The following is a 14,072-nucleotide window of genomic DNA, read 5'->3' as shown; positions in this document are numbered from 1 at the left end:
GGCTATGGTGGGAGGTTATCACTGGAAAACTACAAGTCCCAGAATGCATTTCATGAGCACAGGCCCGTCAGGTTCACACATGCTCAGTGCGGTGGCAGGAACCGGCTTTCCATGGGTTCCTAGCTAAATTAAGGTGGGGCAAAAGGCCCCACCCCTAAAAGCAAGCTTCGGGATTGGAGTTGGAGCTCAGCCTGAGGGTGGGGCCAGAATTTACCTTTGCACTTCAGGCGGGTCTGGGTTGGTGGTGTCTGACTGGGTGTGTCCAGAACTGGCTGCTATCCTGACACGTCTCAGAGCTGCTGACAGGTTTGAATCCAGGATACTTATGGCCCTGCTGTCCCGCTCACTCTTTCCCAGATTTCTTACTTTTTACCACCTTCGATCCTTCCCACAGATTACTATGCTTCACCTAATTCCTGCTGCCCACAAGGGGCCCTGTGCTAGTCACAAGGTCTTTACTGTCCCAACTACAACAGGGTAAAAGTCCACATGCGATGACTCCTTAGAAACACCCAGCACTGTTTCCTGGCAAGCAAGTGCCGCTGGGAAGGATGGACCCCAAGGCATTATCCTCGATGGGTTGAGGTTGGGGATCAAGTTGAAACGCGAATTTGGTATCAGCCACTAGATCCAAGGCCTTACTGGCTGCCCTGCTTCCCGTAGGTTCTATGGACAGCCTCCATGGCCTCTGGGCTGGCAGAAGAGTCTGAACCAAGTCCTGGGGAGTCTGAACTGGCTGTGAACCCCTTTGACGGGCTCCCCTTCTCTTCTGGCTACTATGAGCTGCTTGAGCAGCGCAGAGCCTTGCCCATCTGGGCTGCTCGCTTCCTGTTCTTGGAACATTTGGAGAGTAGCCCCACTGGAGTGGTGCTGGTATCTGGGCTGCCCGGCTCTGGCAAGAGCACCCAGGTGGAGGAAGATTCTGGGAGGGGACACAGGGCAGGGTTAAATGGGCCTTTTCCTGGGTAAAGAATGGGCATGTGGGAGAGGTGGGCAAATGAAGATGGGATTGGCTGGCCTCGGGGTGGTAATCATCCAGGAATCCCAATTCAATTTGCCATAGTTCCTGCGCTCTTCTGTCTTCGGTCCTCCAATCCCCTGACCATGACCCTTCCTTCTCCCCACCCCAGATTCCTCAATGGTGTGCAGAGTTTGCATTGGCCAGGGGATTCCAGACAGGCCAAGTTACTATCACTCAGCCCTACCCTCTAGCAGCCATGAGCCTGGCTTCAAGGGTGGCTGATGAGATGGACCTGACCCTGGGTCATGAGATTGGATACAGCGTTCCTCAGGAGGACTGCACGGGGCCCAGCACCATGCTCAGGTGGGCCATTAGCAGTCCCATTCTGTTTACTGAGTGGAAACAAGCCCAGTTGTCTAGCCCCCCCCCCCCCCCCCCCCGCTCAGCTTAACCTGCCCTTGAGTCATGCTCCGGAAACCTCACCCTCACCCCAAGATACAGGTTACGGTGTATGAACCAGCTGTCCTCAGCAAAGAGGTGGGGCCACACTTAGTGGTCCACAGGCTTAGGAAATCCATGACAACATCTTTTTCTGGGCTTCAGTTTCAAAATCTAGGCACCTTGGGGGAAAGGTTTTGGATTTGGGTCTGGTCGGTGTCCTCACTGACTCCCTGCCCACTACCAATACCAACAGGTTCTGCTGGGACAGGCTGCTTCTGCAGGAAGTAGTCTCCACCCGGGGCCCTGGAGCCTGGAGTGTGCTGGTACTGGATGAGGCTCAGGAGCGATCAGTGGCCTCAGACTTACTGCAGGGTCTCCTGCGAGACACCAGACTGAAAAATCTTCCAGGGGATCCCCGAGTGGTTGTGGTTACTGACCCAGATCTTGAACCCAAACTCCAAGCTTTCTGGGGCGATTCTCCTATTGTGCGTTTACCCAGAGATCCTGGTGGAAATCCCACTCTTGTCTACAGAAACACTGTCCCTAGTGACCTAGTGGAAGCTGCCTGCCAAGCTGTGCTTGAGCTGTGTAGGCGAGAAGAGGCACCAGGAGATGTGCTGGTGTACCTGCCCGGCGAGGAGGTAAACAAACTGACAAAGTGGACTATGGGAAGCATTTAGTGCCGTCTTCCAGTCCCAGGAATGAGGCAACACACGTTTGTTCGGAACAGTGATTGTGTTTGCTCTGCTAGAGTCTTGGTGGGAGACCAAAGATTTCAGAATAAAGAAATCTTTATTGCTGCCCACCTTTTAAAATTCCTTATAATGCAGAACTGTATGCACAGCTAATTGAAATTATAATGCCCCCACCTTTAGACGTATGTATTTTTTTTCTATAAGTGAAAAGCCTTAACTTTCATCAGTTTGTCAAAAAGATCTGTGCTCCCCCAAAAAAAGGTTAGAACTGCCCTAATGCCCCACCCCTCTCCTTAGGAAATCTCCCTGTGCTGTGAATCCTTGTCCAGGGAGTTGGGGACGTTGGCTGTCCCAGGGCCTCCACCACGGGTACTGCCCCTTCACCCAGCCTGCGGTCAGGCCATCCAAGCTGTGTATGAGGACACAGACGTGAGTGTCCGGAAGATCGTGGTCACTCATTGGCTGGCAGATTTCTCCTTCTCCCTCCCGTCCATCCGACATGTCATTGACTCAGGACTGGAGCTTCGCAGTGTGAGTGAGAGAAACAAGGGGGAGTGGAGCTTCAGCTGGAAAGGGACCGCTCTGATCTGTCTTGGCCTTGTTTGGGAACTGGATAACAGGTTTACAATCCTCGGATCCGGGCAGAATCCCAGGTGTTGAGACCAATTAGCAAGTGTCAGGCAGAGGCAAGACGACTGCGGGCAAGGGGGTCCCCACCAGGTAAGAGCCTTTGCCTCAGAACCCCCAAAACAATCTCACACAAGCCCTAAGAAGTTACTTCCCCAGGCCTTTCTCCTCTCAGGATCCTGCCTCCGCCTGTACTCTAAATCAATCCTAGAACTAGAGGCTCCCCCACTGCCCCATCCCAAAGTGTTCGAGGAGAATCTGAGCTCCCTGGTGTTGCTACTAATGAGGAAACAGATTGCAGAGCCAGGGGAATGCCACTTCCTGGACCGGCCTGGTGAGCCCCCATCCTGCCCTAGGGCTACCTCTGACTATGGGGCTCAGACCTGAGGTTGAAGCCTTGTGTCCCTACCAGCACCAGAAGCACTGATGCAAGCCCTGGAAGACTTAGACTATCTGGCTGCACTGGATGACGATGGGGACCTGTCGGATCTGGGGATCATTCTGTCGGAGTTTCCCCTGCCCCCTGAGCTGTCCAAAGCCCTGCTGGCCTCCTGCGAATTTAACTGTGTGGATGAAATGCTCACTCTCGCTGCCATGCTCACTGGTACATTTCTAGATTGAATCTTCCTTGGGTTAGGAATTCTGTCACATGTTAGTAGGGACTTCAGGTGTTTGCTGTGCTGGGAATGTTATATTAGGCAGCTGCTCAGCTCCGCACTGGGGTGAAGCCAGACTCACTGGTTCTTCAACTGCATCAGCCTTCACCCCTCATAGTGCCTAGAGAGCCAGATGTTTCCCTATCTCTCCCTAACATCTCATAGGCTTTTCTCTAATGCTTCTTTCTTCTCAGGGTACATCATCTCACCCACACTGTGACTATATCCACTCACCTGTCCTCCTATGTCCCTGTCCCCTGCCACCACCACCACAACCACCACCACCCCAACCCCCACCCCCGCCTTCAGATATGCAACATAATCCCTATGGAAATCTCACCTGCTTTTTTAAAAATATATATATTTATTTATTTATTATGTATACAATATTCTGTCTGTGTGTATGCCTGCAGACCAGAAGAGGGCACCAGACCCCATTGCAGATGGTTGTGAGCCACCATGTGATTGCTGGGAATTGAACTTAGGACCTTTAGAAGAGCAAGCAGGCAATGCTCTTAACTTCTGAGCCATCTCTCCAGCCCTGAGTTCCAGCAGCAAAACCATATCCTCCCCCTGCCCCCTGGGAATGGCAACTATCTAGTGAGATTCCAGATATTTAACTCGAGGGACACTTTTGAACATTTATTCACAACTTTTTGACACAAGAATGCTTATCACTTCCACTTTAAACTGTCTCCTCCGTATGCCTCTGTGTTACCATTTTTATTTGGGATTTCTTTGGGGGGTGGAATTCTGGTGTTTTATTTGTGTGTAGTGCTTACACGTTCATGAAAACGCATGCACTCTGAGGCCAGAGGATGTCAAGTTCCTACTCACTTTCTGCACTCTCTACCGTATTCCCTTGAGACTGGGCTTCCTGAATCTGGAGCTAGGCTGGCATCCCTCAGGCCCAAGTGGTCCTCTTGTCTCCACCCCCTACAGTTTTGAGGTTACAGGTTGTGTTTGGCACATCAGGTGGCATTTTCACTGGTGTCTGGATTTTGAATTCAGGTCCTCATGCTTGTATAAGAAGTGCTCTTAACCACTGAGCCACCTCCCCAGCCATCCCCTTCTTTTTGAGGCAGGATCTTGCTATGGAGCCTGAGCTGGCCTTGAACTTGAGGCCTTTGTGGCTCAGTCTCCTGCATGTTGGGATTATAGGTGTGCACCATAATGTCCGGCATCCTGTAGTTTTCATCGCACCTCTTTGGCCATTCTGTCTTCATCTTGTCCTTGGAATTCTCATCCTCTGCTTTTCAGGGTTTCTAACCTTTGACTTTGTCTTCTCATTCCCAGAATTCTGAGCAAGCCCACCCACACCCACAGTTCACAGTGCTGCTTCTGTGCTTGAAATGTGCTTCGCATCTCTCTGCCAGTGCCGTCTAAACAACATGCAAACAAACAAGCTCTCACTGTGTAGACCAGGCTGGCCTCTAACTCACAGCCTGCTTCTGCCTCCGAAGTCTGGGATATAAAGGTCTGTGCACCGCTCCTGGCTTCCCAACCCCCTTCCCAGTATCATTTTCTTAGAACTTAGGAAGGAGGAGATGGGGAGGCAAAAAAGAGGTGAGGAGGAGGAAGAAGAAAGAAGGGTACAGGGAGAAATGGAAGAAGAGGAAAGAGAGACATTCAACTCCTGAAGAATGCCCCCTAAGATTTTATTTTTATGTGTATCTATCTCTATTTGTACACCACAGCATGCAGTACCTGTGGGTGCCAAAAGAGAGCATCTGATCTCTCTCTCTCTCTCTCTCTCTCTCTCTCTCTCTCTCTCTCTCACACACACACACACACACACACACACACACACACACACACCTGGAATTTTAGGTGATTGTGAGCCGCCATGTAACTGCTGGGAACCAAACTCAGGTTCCTCTGCAAGAGTAGCCAGGGCTTTTAACTGCTAAGCAATATCTCCAGTCCCGTGTTTCTTTCTTTTTGAAAAGTATTATTATTGTGCATGATGTATGATGTGGGCTGATGGGGTGTGCTGTAGCTCACATGTGGTCAGGGAACAAAATTGTAGAATTCTTTCCTTCTATATATATGGGTTCTGAGGATCAAACTCAGGAGGCCAGGTTTGCAGGTGTGTGTGTGTGTGTGTGTGTGTGTGTATGTGTGTGTGTGTGTGTGATTTTTAAAATATTTTTATTTATTTATTATGTATACAGCGTTCTGTCCATGTGTCTTGTTTTCACACCAGAAGAGGGCGCCAGATCTCATTATAGATGACTGTGAGTCACCATGTAGTTGCTGGGAACTGAACTCAGGACCTCGGGAAGGGTATCTCTCCAGCCCCAGTTTTATTTATTTTTTTTTTAAGACAGGGCTTTCCTTTGTAGCCCAGGCTGGCCTGAAATCCACTGTATATCCCAAGCTAGTCTCAAGCTTATGGCATTCCTCCTACCACAGTCTCCCAGGTAGTAGGGCTCCTGGCATGCACCACATTCCTGGCTTTGCTAATAAGTATCTCTGCTAGACTAGTCCCTAGCGGCTCAGCTCAGAACTGAGCTCGGGCACTCTGCCCCCACCCACCCTTACCTACCACCTGTCTTTCCCCCTCTGTTCTGTTTCTGATAATCCCACCACTCCCCTGTGCTCATCCGCCTCTAGAGTTTTCCTTTTAGCTCCTGCTGCATATTCACAGCCAATGCCAGTGCGGGATCCTCCTCCCTGTGCAGCTGGACTTTCTTACTTTAGCCTTCCTCGGAGCTCTTCTGCCTCCTCGACTGTGCCGACGCTTCTGCACCACACTATCCAGGCCTCCCCAGCTTCCCTTGCCGTGCTGCCATGTGTCACTCGTCCCACCCAAACCAGATGGCTTCCAGTGCTCCAGATAAGCCGTGTGTTAACCTTTGTGCCATGCCTCCCCGCAGTCTCAAATGGTCCCTCTGTCCCTTCTCCCCTCACACTTCTGACACTGACTCAAAGAGCTGGGGCTTTTCTCCCTCTTTGCCCTCATTTCCACCATCAGAGCCTGGATCAGCTCACCTTCTCTTTTCTTCCAGAATGCCAGACACAATTGTTTTTCTCACTCCTCCACTTCCTTGTTGAACTCTCCTACCAGACTTCGGAGGGGCGGGGTGTAGAAGAAGCATCAGTGTGCTTGCACGCAAAGGCCAGAGGAAGGAGCTCATCTTTCTGCTAGACTGACTGGACAGCAAGCTCCCCGGACCTACCTGTCTCTGCCTCTTAGGTTCAGGGGGTTACGGGCACAGATAGCAGTGCCGTTTTTCTGTTGGGTTGGTTGGTTTTGTTTTTATGTGGGTGGTGGGGATTCAGACTCAAGTCTTCATTCTTGTGCAGCAAGGACCCCGACTCATCTGCCCAACCTTTCTCCTACCAGATTCTAATCTCCTTAAAGGCAAAAATTTGCATCTCCAGTCACCAGTATCTGTGGGAGATGGGTTCCAGGACTCCCTGTGGATACCATAACCCACGAGTGCTTCAGTCTCTCGGGATAAAATGCTGGAGTGCTTGAACATAGTGTTTGTTCTCCTGCATCCTCCACTGCTGTATAACCTCCAGGTCACTGACAGCACCCTGGACTGTGTGCAAACATTATGCAAATGGTACCCTGTGTTATTAAGAAATAACAGCAAAGGACAATCTACGTGTCCTCCAGAGATGCAGTTTTCTCTGAATACAGTTGGTTGAATCCCCAGATGCAGAGCCTTGGCTGTGGAGGGCTGGCTGCGTCTGTCTCCAAAGTAGAGTGAAGCACAGGGCACCCGGGAATCTATTTTCTTTTAAATTAAGCTCCCAGGGGGTTACTGTACTTCTTCAGTAGTCTGTCGGTGCTGCTGTCATTCCTGGTTCCTCTCCAAACGCCTTCCTGTCTCCGCCTCCAGCTGCTCCTGGGTTTACGGGACCTCCACTGTGTGCAGAAGAAGCCGCCTTGCGTCGAGCCCTGGAACATGCAGACGGCGATCACAGCTCCCTGATCCAGATTTATGAAGCCTTTGTACAAAGTAAGTGGCTCACTCTACACCCTCAAAGACTCCCTGGAAATACCCACTCAGCCAGCAGACCTCTCTGTGTGTGCAGGAAGAGGAGGCCCACTGCCGGGGGGTCACTCTTTGTACCAGTCTTAAGGACTTAATCATAGCTGTTTCCTTTCTTCTCCTAGGTGGAGCAGATGAGGTTTGGTGTCAGGCTCGGGGTCTGAACTGGGCAGCATTGTGCCAAGCCCGTAAACTCCGAGCGGAGCTCGTGGAACTCATGCAGCAGATTGAGCTTCCCCTGTCTCAGCCAGCCTTTGGCTCTGAGCAGAATCGCAGAGACCTTCAGAAAGCACTGCTGTCAGGATTCTTCCTCAAGGTTGGGGAGGGGGCAGAACGGAACTTGATAGAATGAAAGGGCGCAGGCTTTGCCCCATGTGGTGGTGCACATCTCTAATCCCAGCACTCCGGAGGCAGGCAGAGCTCTCTAAGTTTGAGGCCAGCCTGGTCTACAGAGTAAGTTCTAGGACAGCTAGGGCTACATAGTGAGATTTTGTCTCCAAAAGGAGTGACAGCATGGCTGGAAGGTTCGCATAACAGTTAAAGACTCTTATTGCTCTTCAGAGGCCCCAGGGAACCCAGGTTCATCCTTAACTCCAATTCCAGAGAATTCGACATTTTTCTGACCTTCAAGGGTAGGCACATGGTGTGCATACATATGTATGTGCAGGCAAAACACTCATACACATAAAGTAAAATAAATAAATTATTATTATTTTAATTTTAGGGAAAAGATCAAAGGCCTGGGGGGGGTGTCTAGGGGAAGAGCTGAATAGGCTAAGCACCTTGCTTCAGTCTCAGGGATAGACTTTGGTCCCCAGAACTGTGGGTTCACTTGTAATTCTGCCACTGGGGAGGCAGAAACACTCGGGCCCCGGGGTGTCTAGCAGCCACCCTAGCCTGTTGGCACTTTCCAGGTTCTGTCCCCCAAAAAGGTGGATGGCACCTGAGGAATGACCTGAAGATCAACACACATGTACTTCCATGAACACAGACAAAGACACATGATTTCTTAGAACTAAGAATCTGAGGGTTTAGAGAACAAAGGGCCATGGAAAATGCCATATGGTGAAGCAAGGACCAGACCACAACTGAAGATTCACTTTTAGACTCCACAATATTCTTAATCCTTTCATGTTCCCTTATTTTTTTCTCCTTTTGTGTGTGTTGGGGAGAGGGTGCTTGCTTGATTGTTTTGTTTTGTTTCAAGACAGGTTTCCTACATAGCCTTAGTCTCAGACTCACAGAGATCCACCTGCCTCTGCCTCCCAAGTGCTGGGATTAAAAGTGTGACTCTTCTCTCTTCTTAAAGGCAGTGATGAGACAGACAGGGTCTCATGCTGTCTAAACTGACTTCGGACTTCGTATGTAGCTCAGGGGGGCCTCAAACTCCTGCCATTTCTGCCTCTGTGTCCCTAATGCTCGGATTACAGTGTGTGTCGCCACACCCAGTATTGGCCTCCTTTTCTTTTCTTTATTTTCCCCCTATGTTCTGTTACTTATTCCATCCATGTCTTTGCATTTCAATGAGGTGGCCCAAGACATAGATGGAGCTGGAAATTACCTGCTTCTCACCCACAACCACGTAGCCCAGCTGTCTTCATATTGCAGCTACCGAAATCGCAGGGCCCCACCACCGGCCTGGGTGCTATACCACAGCTTCTCCATATCCAAAGACAACTGCCTTTACATCGTCTCTGAGATTCAGCCTCAGATGTGAGTTTCCTGACCCCCACTCACCAAACCTAACACTGGGGAAGGGGACTTAAGAAGAGGGTTTGTGAAGGGGGCTGAGGGGACACATATGATCTCTTTCTGACTTTCTCCCACAGGCTGGTGGAGCTAGCCCCTCCATACTTCCTGAGTAACTTACCCCCCAGCGAGAGCAGAGACTTCCTGAATCAGCTGAGAGAAGGAACTGCGGCAGAGCCATCAGCAGAGCCTGAATCTTCCTCTCCCCAGGAATATGGGGATGGCTGTGTTCTGCAGTGAGCTGCCTAAGGAATGGAGCCAACCTCACCACACAGCACCAAGGCAGTCGGCCAGTCTTAGAAACCCAAAGTCAAATACACTCCTGGAACCCAAGATCCAAGACACAGTGGGGGGTAGGGAGGGAACGGGGAGCCACAGTCCAAAAGGATGCAGACCTTTTTCTCTTTTGTCCAGCCGCAAAAGGAGCAAACACTGCTCATTCCACACAGCCTTGCGCTCTCCTAGGGGCTATAAAGGCTTTTCCTATGTTGCCAAGTTTGAGTTTGGTTCTCCAGTGCTGTATCCAACATCTATGAGTTAGAGACGACACTTGAGAAATGAAACCGACTTCTGCAGGTGCAGCCTCTTCCCCTTTCCACCTCAGACCAAGTCTTTGTGCCGCCTGCCATAGCTGTCATTAGCACAGAACAGGAGTGGTCTCTGTCCTTATCACAGTGTTCCAGCCTCTGCCAGAAGCAGGATGGGAACACTGGGGGAGACCAAGTACACCCTTTAGACCAGAAAGCTTTGCAGTCCTCCCACTGACTATCAGAAAGCCTGCCGTAGCCTTTGGCACCTATACTCTGAAGTCTTTCTGATTTTTTCATTACATTTAGTGTGTGTGTGTGTGTGTGTGTGTGTGTGTGTGTGTATGCACACACTTGTGCATGCATGAGCATGCCATAACACACGGTGGAGAGGACAATTTGTAGAAATTGGTTCTCTTCTTCCAGCAAGTTGGTCCTAGGGCTCAAACTCAGTCGGTGAGGAATAGGGGCAAGTGTCTTAGCCTGCTAAGCCATCTCCTCTTTCTATCTAAAAGTGTCGTGTTTTGTGTTTTCCTTCTGTCTGGGTACTCCTTCCCTCCGTCCTTAGTCTATTCATTTCTGAAGCCACTGCCATCCCACACATTGTAAATGTATCTGTGGAATATGGTGAAAAGAAAGGTTTACTCCGTGGAACCCCAGAGTTCTCTACCCTGGAGATCCTGGCCTTGTCAGTCCATTGTCTCCACCCCTATGCTGTCAGAGAGCTCCCCCAAAGGCAGGCATCCAGAATCTTCTTTCTAGATCTAGCAGTAGTTTTCCCTACAGTTAATCTTGCCACAGGTCCCCAGTTTCCCCTCCCTGGTCCACAGCACCACTGATTTCCTGGCGTCTATATCTCCAGTCTTGGGTTTTTAGGTTTGCCAGTCCCAAAGTATACCTTGGTCACTCTTAACACTGGACCCATAAACTGTCCACTGGCTTCTCTTGGTTCTCTGCCCCTGTAGGGCACCGGAGCCAGATTCTCCTAGATTTTATCCTTTGAGTATGTAAGTAGCTATCTTACTTACAGCATAGGTGCAGTGTGACTCTCAAGATGGGGGAGTGGCCCGCAGGTTAGACACATGACAACGTGTAAGACTGAGTCAAGAAGGAATCCTTAGCGATTGTTTTACCGTTGAGGGGATGAGGTGGACAATCTGGTCCCTGTCACAGTCAGCCACATTCGTGCGTGCGCGTACTAACACCTCTTCCATTACCCCGATGTCCTCGATATCTTCCTTCATATCAGCTCAGTGGCCCCTTCCCAGTGGAACCTGAGCTCTGAGCCCATTCTGGGCAGAATCGCAAGTGCATGGCATTATCCGTGCCCCATTCACTACATCCTGCAGGATGCCCTCGCAACCCAGGTTCCAGCGGGTCCAAAAATGCAGTGGAAGGCAGAGTCAAGTGCAGGACAGGGGCCGCTTGGTGGCCGAGGACAATCGCAGGCCTTCCGCTCCGCACGCTCCGCTGGCGACACCGCTCACAGCCGCGGTGGCGCTCCTCGGGTAGGGGTCACTCACACCACCGAGGCGAGTCCGGACACAGAAGCCACCTTGTTGTCCTCGGCCCAGGGCTGCAGATTCTGCAGCGCGAAGAGCGAAGAGTTGTGCAGGCAGAGCGGGTCCGGGGGCAGCGGCGGCCGCAGCGGCCGGGGCAGCGCGTCCTGCTGCAGGTGCAACAGCAGGCGACCCGCACGGTGCCGCTCCGCCTCGCGCTCCTCCGCCGTCTGGCGCCTGGGCGAGCGGAGAGCCGGGGTCAGAGTGGCGGAGAGCCCTTCCCCGCCACTCGGCCCGCCCGTGCCCCGCGCCTCACCGCCACTTGGTGCGTCGATTCTGGAACCAGGTCTTAACCTGCGCGTCGGTCATGCGCAGGGCCTTGGCCAGTGCCGCCCTCTCTGCCGAGGCCAGGTACTTCTGGCGCAGGAAGCGGCGCTCCAACTCCAGCACCTGCGAGCGGGAAAAGGAGGTGCGCGGCTTCTTGCGCTTCGGGGGGGTCCGGTTTTGGTAGGGGTGGCCTATGCGACGTGTCCCAGAGAAGGGCGAGAGCGCAGCTACGGGGCGGAAGAGCAGGGCAAAGTTTGGGGGTAGTCTGAGGTGACACTAAGAAGAGAGCCCCTAGTCCATACTGCCCCCCCCCCCGCATCCACTGAGGCCTCGTTCAAGAAGGGACCTAGGAAGAATGGGGTCCCTCCCAAACTTCACTCTGTCCCTCCTTGCAGAGGGCACGGTAGGGCTGCAGAGGAAGGGCGCATGCACCCGACGACAGTAGATCTCTCCTTACTGTCTCTCCTCTGTGGGACCGAGAAATGTGGGGTCGCGGAGGGTTCACGGGGATGAGCAGAGAGAGAGGGAGAAAGGGGTAAGGGAGGTGGGGCAGAAAGCTAAGAGGCAAAGAAAAGGGTTTACAAGGGGTTGGGCAATCTCACCGGTGAGCCTGTCCTTAGCAAAGCGGCGGCCGCTGTCCATCCAGGGGAAGGTGAGTCCCGCTAAGCCCCCGGCGCCGCCCAAACCCGAGGGTCCGGGCACCGCGGGGGCCGCACCCGAAGGCGGTGGCACCGGCAGCGGGCGATGCGCGGGGACACGGATCACGCCGCCCGGGCCCACTCCCGAGCCTCTGGGCAACGGGGCCAATGAGCCGGCCGGAGCGTAGCTGGATGCTCCGTGGAATCCACCCGAGAACGTTGCATTCTCCCCGTGGCTCTGGCCCGCCTGACCTTGGCCCAGACCGCCCCCCGGGGGTTCGGGGCCGCTCAGGATCTGATCAATGCCGAAGCTGATGGGTTCGTGGTGCGGAAGGTGATGCGGAGCCAACACCGCCGGCTCCATGGGTCCAAATGAGAGGACCGGGAGGCTGGATGGCTGGGAGGGGTGTCTCTGACGGCTGCGGGAGCCCGGCGGCGGTGCGCTCCGGCCAGCCGCTTCAGGGGCCGGCAGGGGTGGCCACGACCGGGCGACGGGGCCCCCGGGACAGCAACATCTCTGTGCACCGGGCGCAGCCGCGCGTGTCCCCGCCCCTCCCGGGCGTCTGCGCAGGGACTCGCATCCCGGAGGAGCGTGGCGGGCGGGGGTCTCGGGAGCGCAGGTGGACACTAGGCTGCCCAGGCCGCTGCCCGAGTCCGGTGTGGAGAAGGGTGGCCAGCTCAGGCAGGGGCAGTGACTGACAGATCGGCCTCGGGTGGGCAGAAGGGGCTGAGGGAGGGCAGGGGCGGGGCCCTGTTGTTAAAGGGAAAGGGATGGTTGGATGTGCCAGGCGCAGGCAGGGCAGAGGAGGGCGCGGGTGTCAGGAAGGCGCGGTGCGCGGGAGGGGCCGCTGACTCAGCCGGGATGCTCGCGCGCCCGCATCCTTGCCGGCCTCCGCCTTCGGGCTGCCTCGACCTCCCGGGTTCCTCGGCTGGTGCTTCTGTCCCCAGCCCCCACTCTTCGCCTCCCGATGGGTGCCGCTGGCCAGCTACTGGATTCGTTGTGGCCCCTACCCAAATGCCCTCTGAGACCAAATCTCGTTGTGGCTTCCTGGCTATGTAAGAAGCGGCTGGGGGACGGCGATCCGCGACCTGGAGTCCCAGGAAGAGGCCAGGTGTGGGAAGCAGACGGTGACAGGGCGTATTTGGTGGGCTCGGGCAGGGAACGAACATCTGAACTTGGGGTTGTGGCACACCTCCTGGCTTTTCCTGTAGCACTCTTCACCCTGGTCCTGGCCAGGAATCGGTGCCCTGTTTCTTTGAATTTCGATTTTCTGAAATTGCTGTAAATCGGACCCGGGTCTCAAATGGACCAACCCGGGCCTCCACCGCGGGATTCCACTCCTCTATTTTGCATCTCGGAAATCTATCCTCACACACTCTCCTCCCTTCTCTAAGGCGAAAGGGCGGCACTTGGGGACTCGCTTAGGCCTTGGGAGGCTCCCCGCTCCGCATCCTACAGACACTTCTCCCCACCCAAGGCTCAGAAAACGGGCCCGGAGCGTGCCAGCCAAGGAGAGTGGGGGAAGGATGAAGCGGCTCGGTGACCTTGTGACCCCTGGGCGCGGACCCAGGAGCTGAGAGTGTGTGACCTCCGTGTCCCTCTCTTGGATGGGACCCCTGCCGGGCGGGCCCCTAAGTCGAAGACACGCCCCCGCCGCCACCCTGCCCGGTGCAGGCCGCCATAATCGGGTTAGCTGGGCCGGAATTACATTACCTTCCCCAGCCCGCCCCGGCCCTAGGGGGGGCCCTGGCGCCTCCGAGCCGGTGAGACTGGGCCCGGGGAGGGGGGCAGCGGGTGGGCACGGAGGAGCTGCTCAGCTTGCCTTGGATACATCCTGGCTAGAAGACCCCGCCCCGCTCTGCCAAGCCTGGACCCTCACCCCTGCCCACCTCAGAGCTCTGCTCCACCCTGCGGCTTTCCCGCGTGAAGCGAAGTGTCTAGCAA

At 54.0% G+C, this 14,072-nt stretch overlaps 2 protein-coding genes across 4 annotated transcripts; one reads left to right on the top strand and one right to left on the bottom strand.

The window, feature by feature from the left end:
- The first annotated feature begins 20 nt into the window (after positions 1 to 20).
- Positions 21 to 9,631, top strand: Dqx1 (DEAQ-box RNA dependent ATPase 1). 3 transcript variants are annotated; one of them, XM_085690668.2, is made up of 12 exons: positions 21 to 306; positions 664 to 909; positions 1,131 to 1,324; positions 1,935 to 2,043; positions 2,395 to 2,628; positions 2,718 to 2,817; positions 2,900 to 3,058; positions 3,137 to 3,328; positions 7,235 to 7,354; positions 7,513 to 7,703; positions 8,916 to 9,100; positions 9,217 to 9,631. In XM_085690668.2, the coding sequence occupies exons 2-12, from the start codon at positions 682 to 684 to the stop codon at positions 9,374 to 9,376; spliced, it is 1,872 nt and encodes a 623-aa protein (XP_085546794.2). In that variant the 5' UTR covers positions 21 to 306; positions 664 to 681; the 3' UTR covers positions 9,377 to 9,631. The 3 variants fall into 3 exon arrangements, with proteins under 3 accessions (XP_085546794.2, XP_085546793.2, XP_085546795.1); XM_085690667.2 differs by having other exon boundaries at positions 1,656 to 2,043; XM_085690669.1 differs by lacking the exon at positions 664 to 909 and having other exon boundaries at positions 1,656 to 2,043.
- Positions 8,078 to 12,803, bottom strand: Tlx2 (T cell leukemia homeobox 2). Its single transcript, XM_085690671.2, has 3 exons — positions 12,092 to 12,803; positions 11,479 to 11,716; positions 8,078 to 11,399 (listed from the first exon to the last, which is right to left on the bottom strand). Exons 1-3 carry the CDS (start codon positions 12,489 to 12,491, stop codon positions 11,183 to 11,185), a joined length of 855 nt encoding a protein of 284 aa, XP_085546797.1. The 5' UTR covers positions 12,492 to 12,803; the 3' UTR covers positions 8,078 to 11,182.
- Between the last annotated feature and the right edge of the window lie 1,269 nt (positions 12,804 to 14,072).

This window comes from Myodes glareolus, chromosome 6 (genome assembly GCF_982192425.1).
Source record: "Myodes glareolus chromosome 6, mMyoGla1.1, whole genome shotgun sequence".
Lineage (NCBI taxonomy): Eukaryota > Metazoa > Chordata > Mammalia > Rodentia > Cricetidae > Myodes > Myodes glareolus.
The sequence above is the reverse complement of the archived record's forward strand: the minus strand, read 5'-3'. Positions and strand labels throughout refer to the sequence as shown.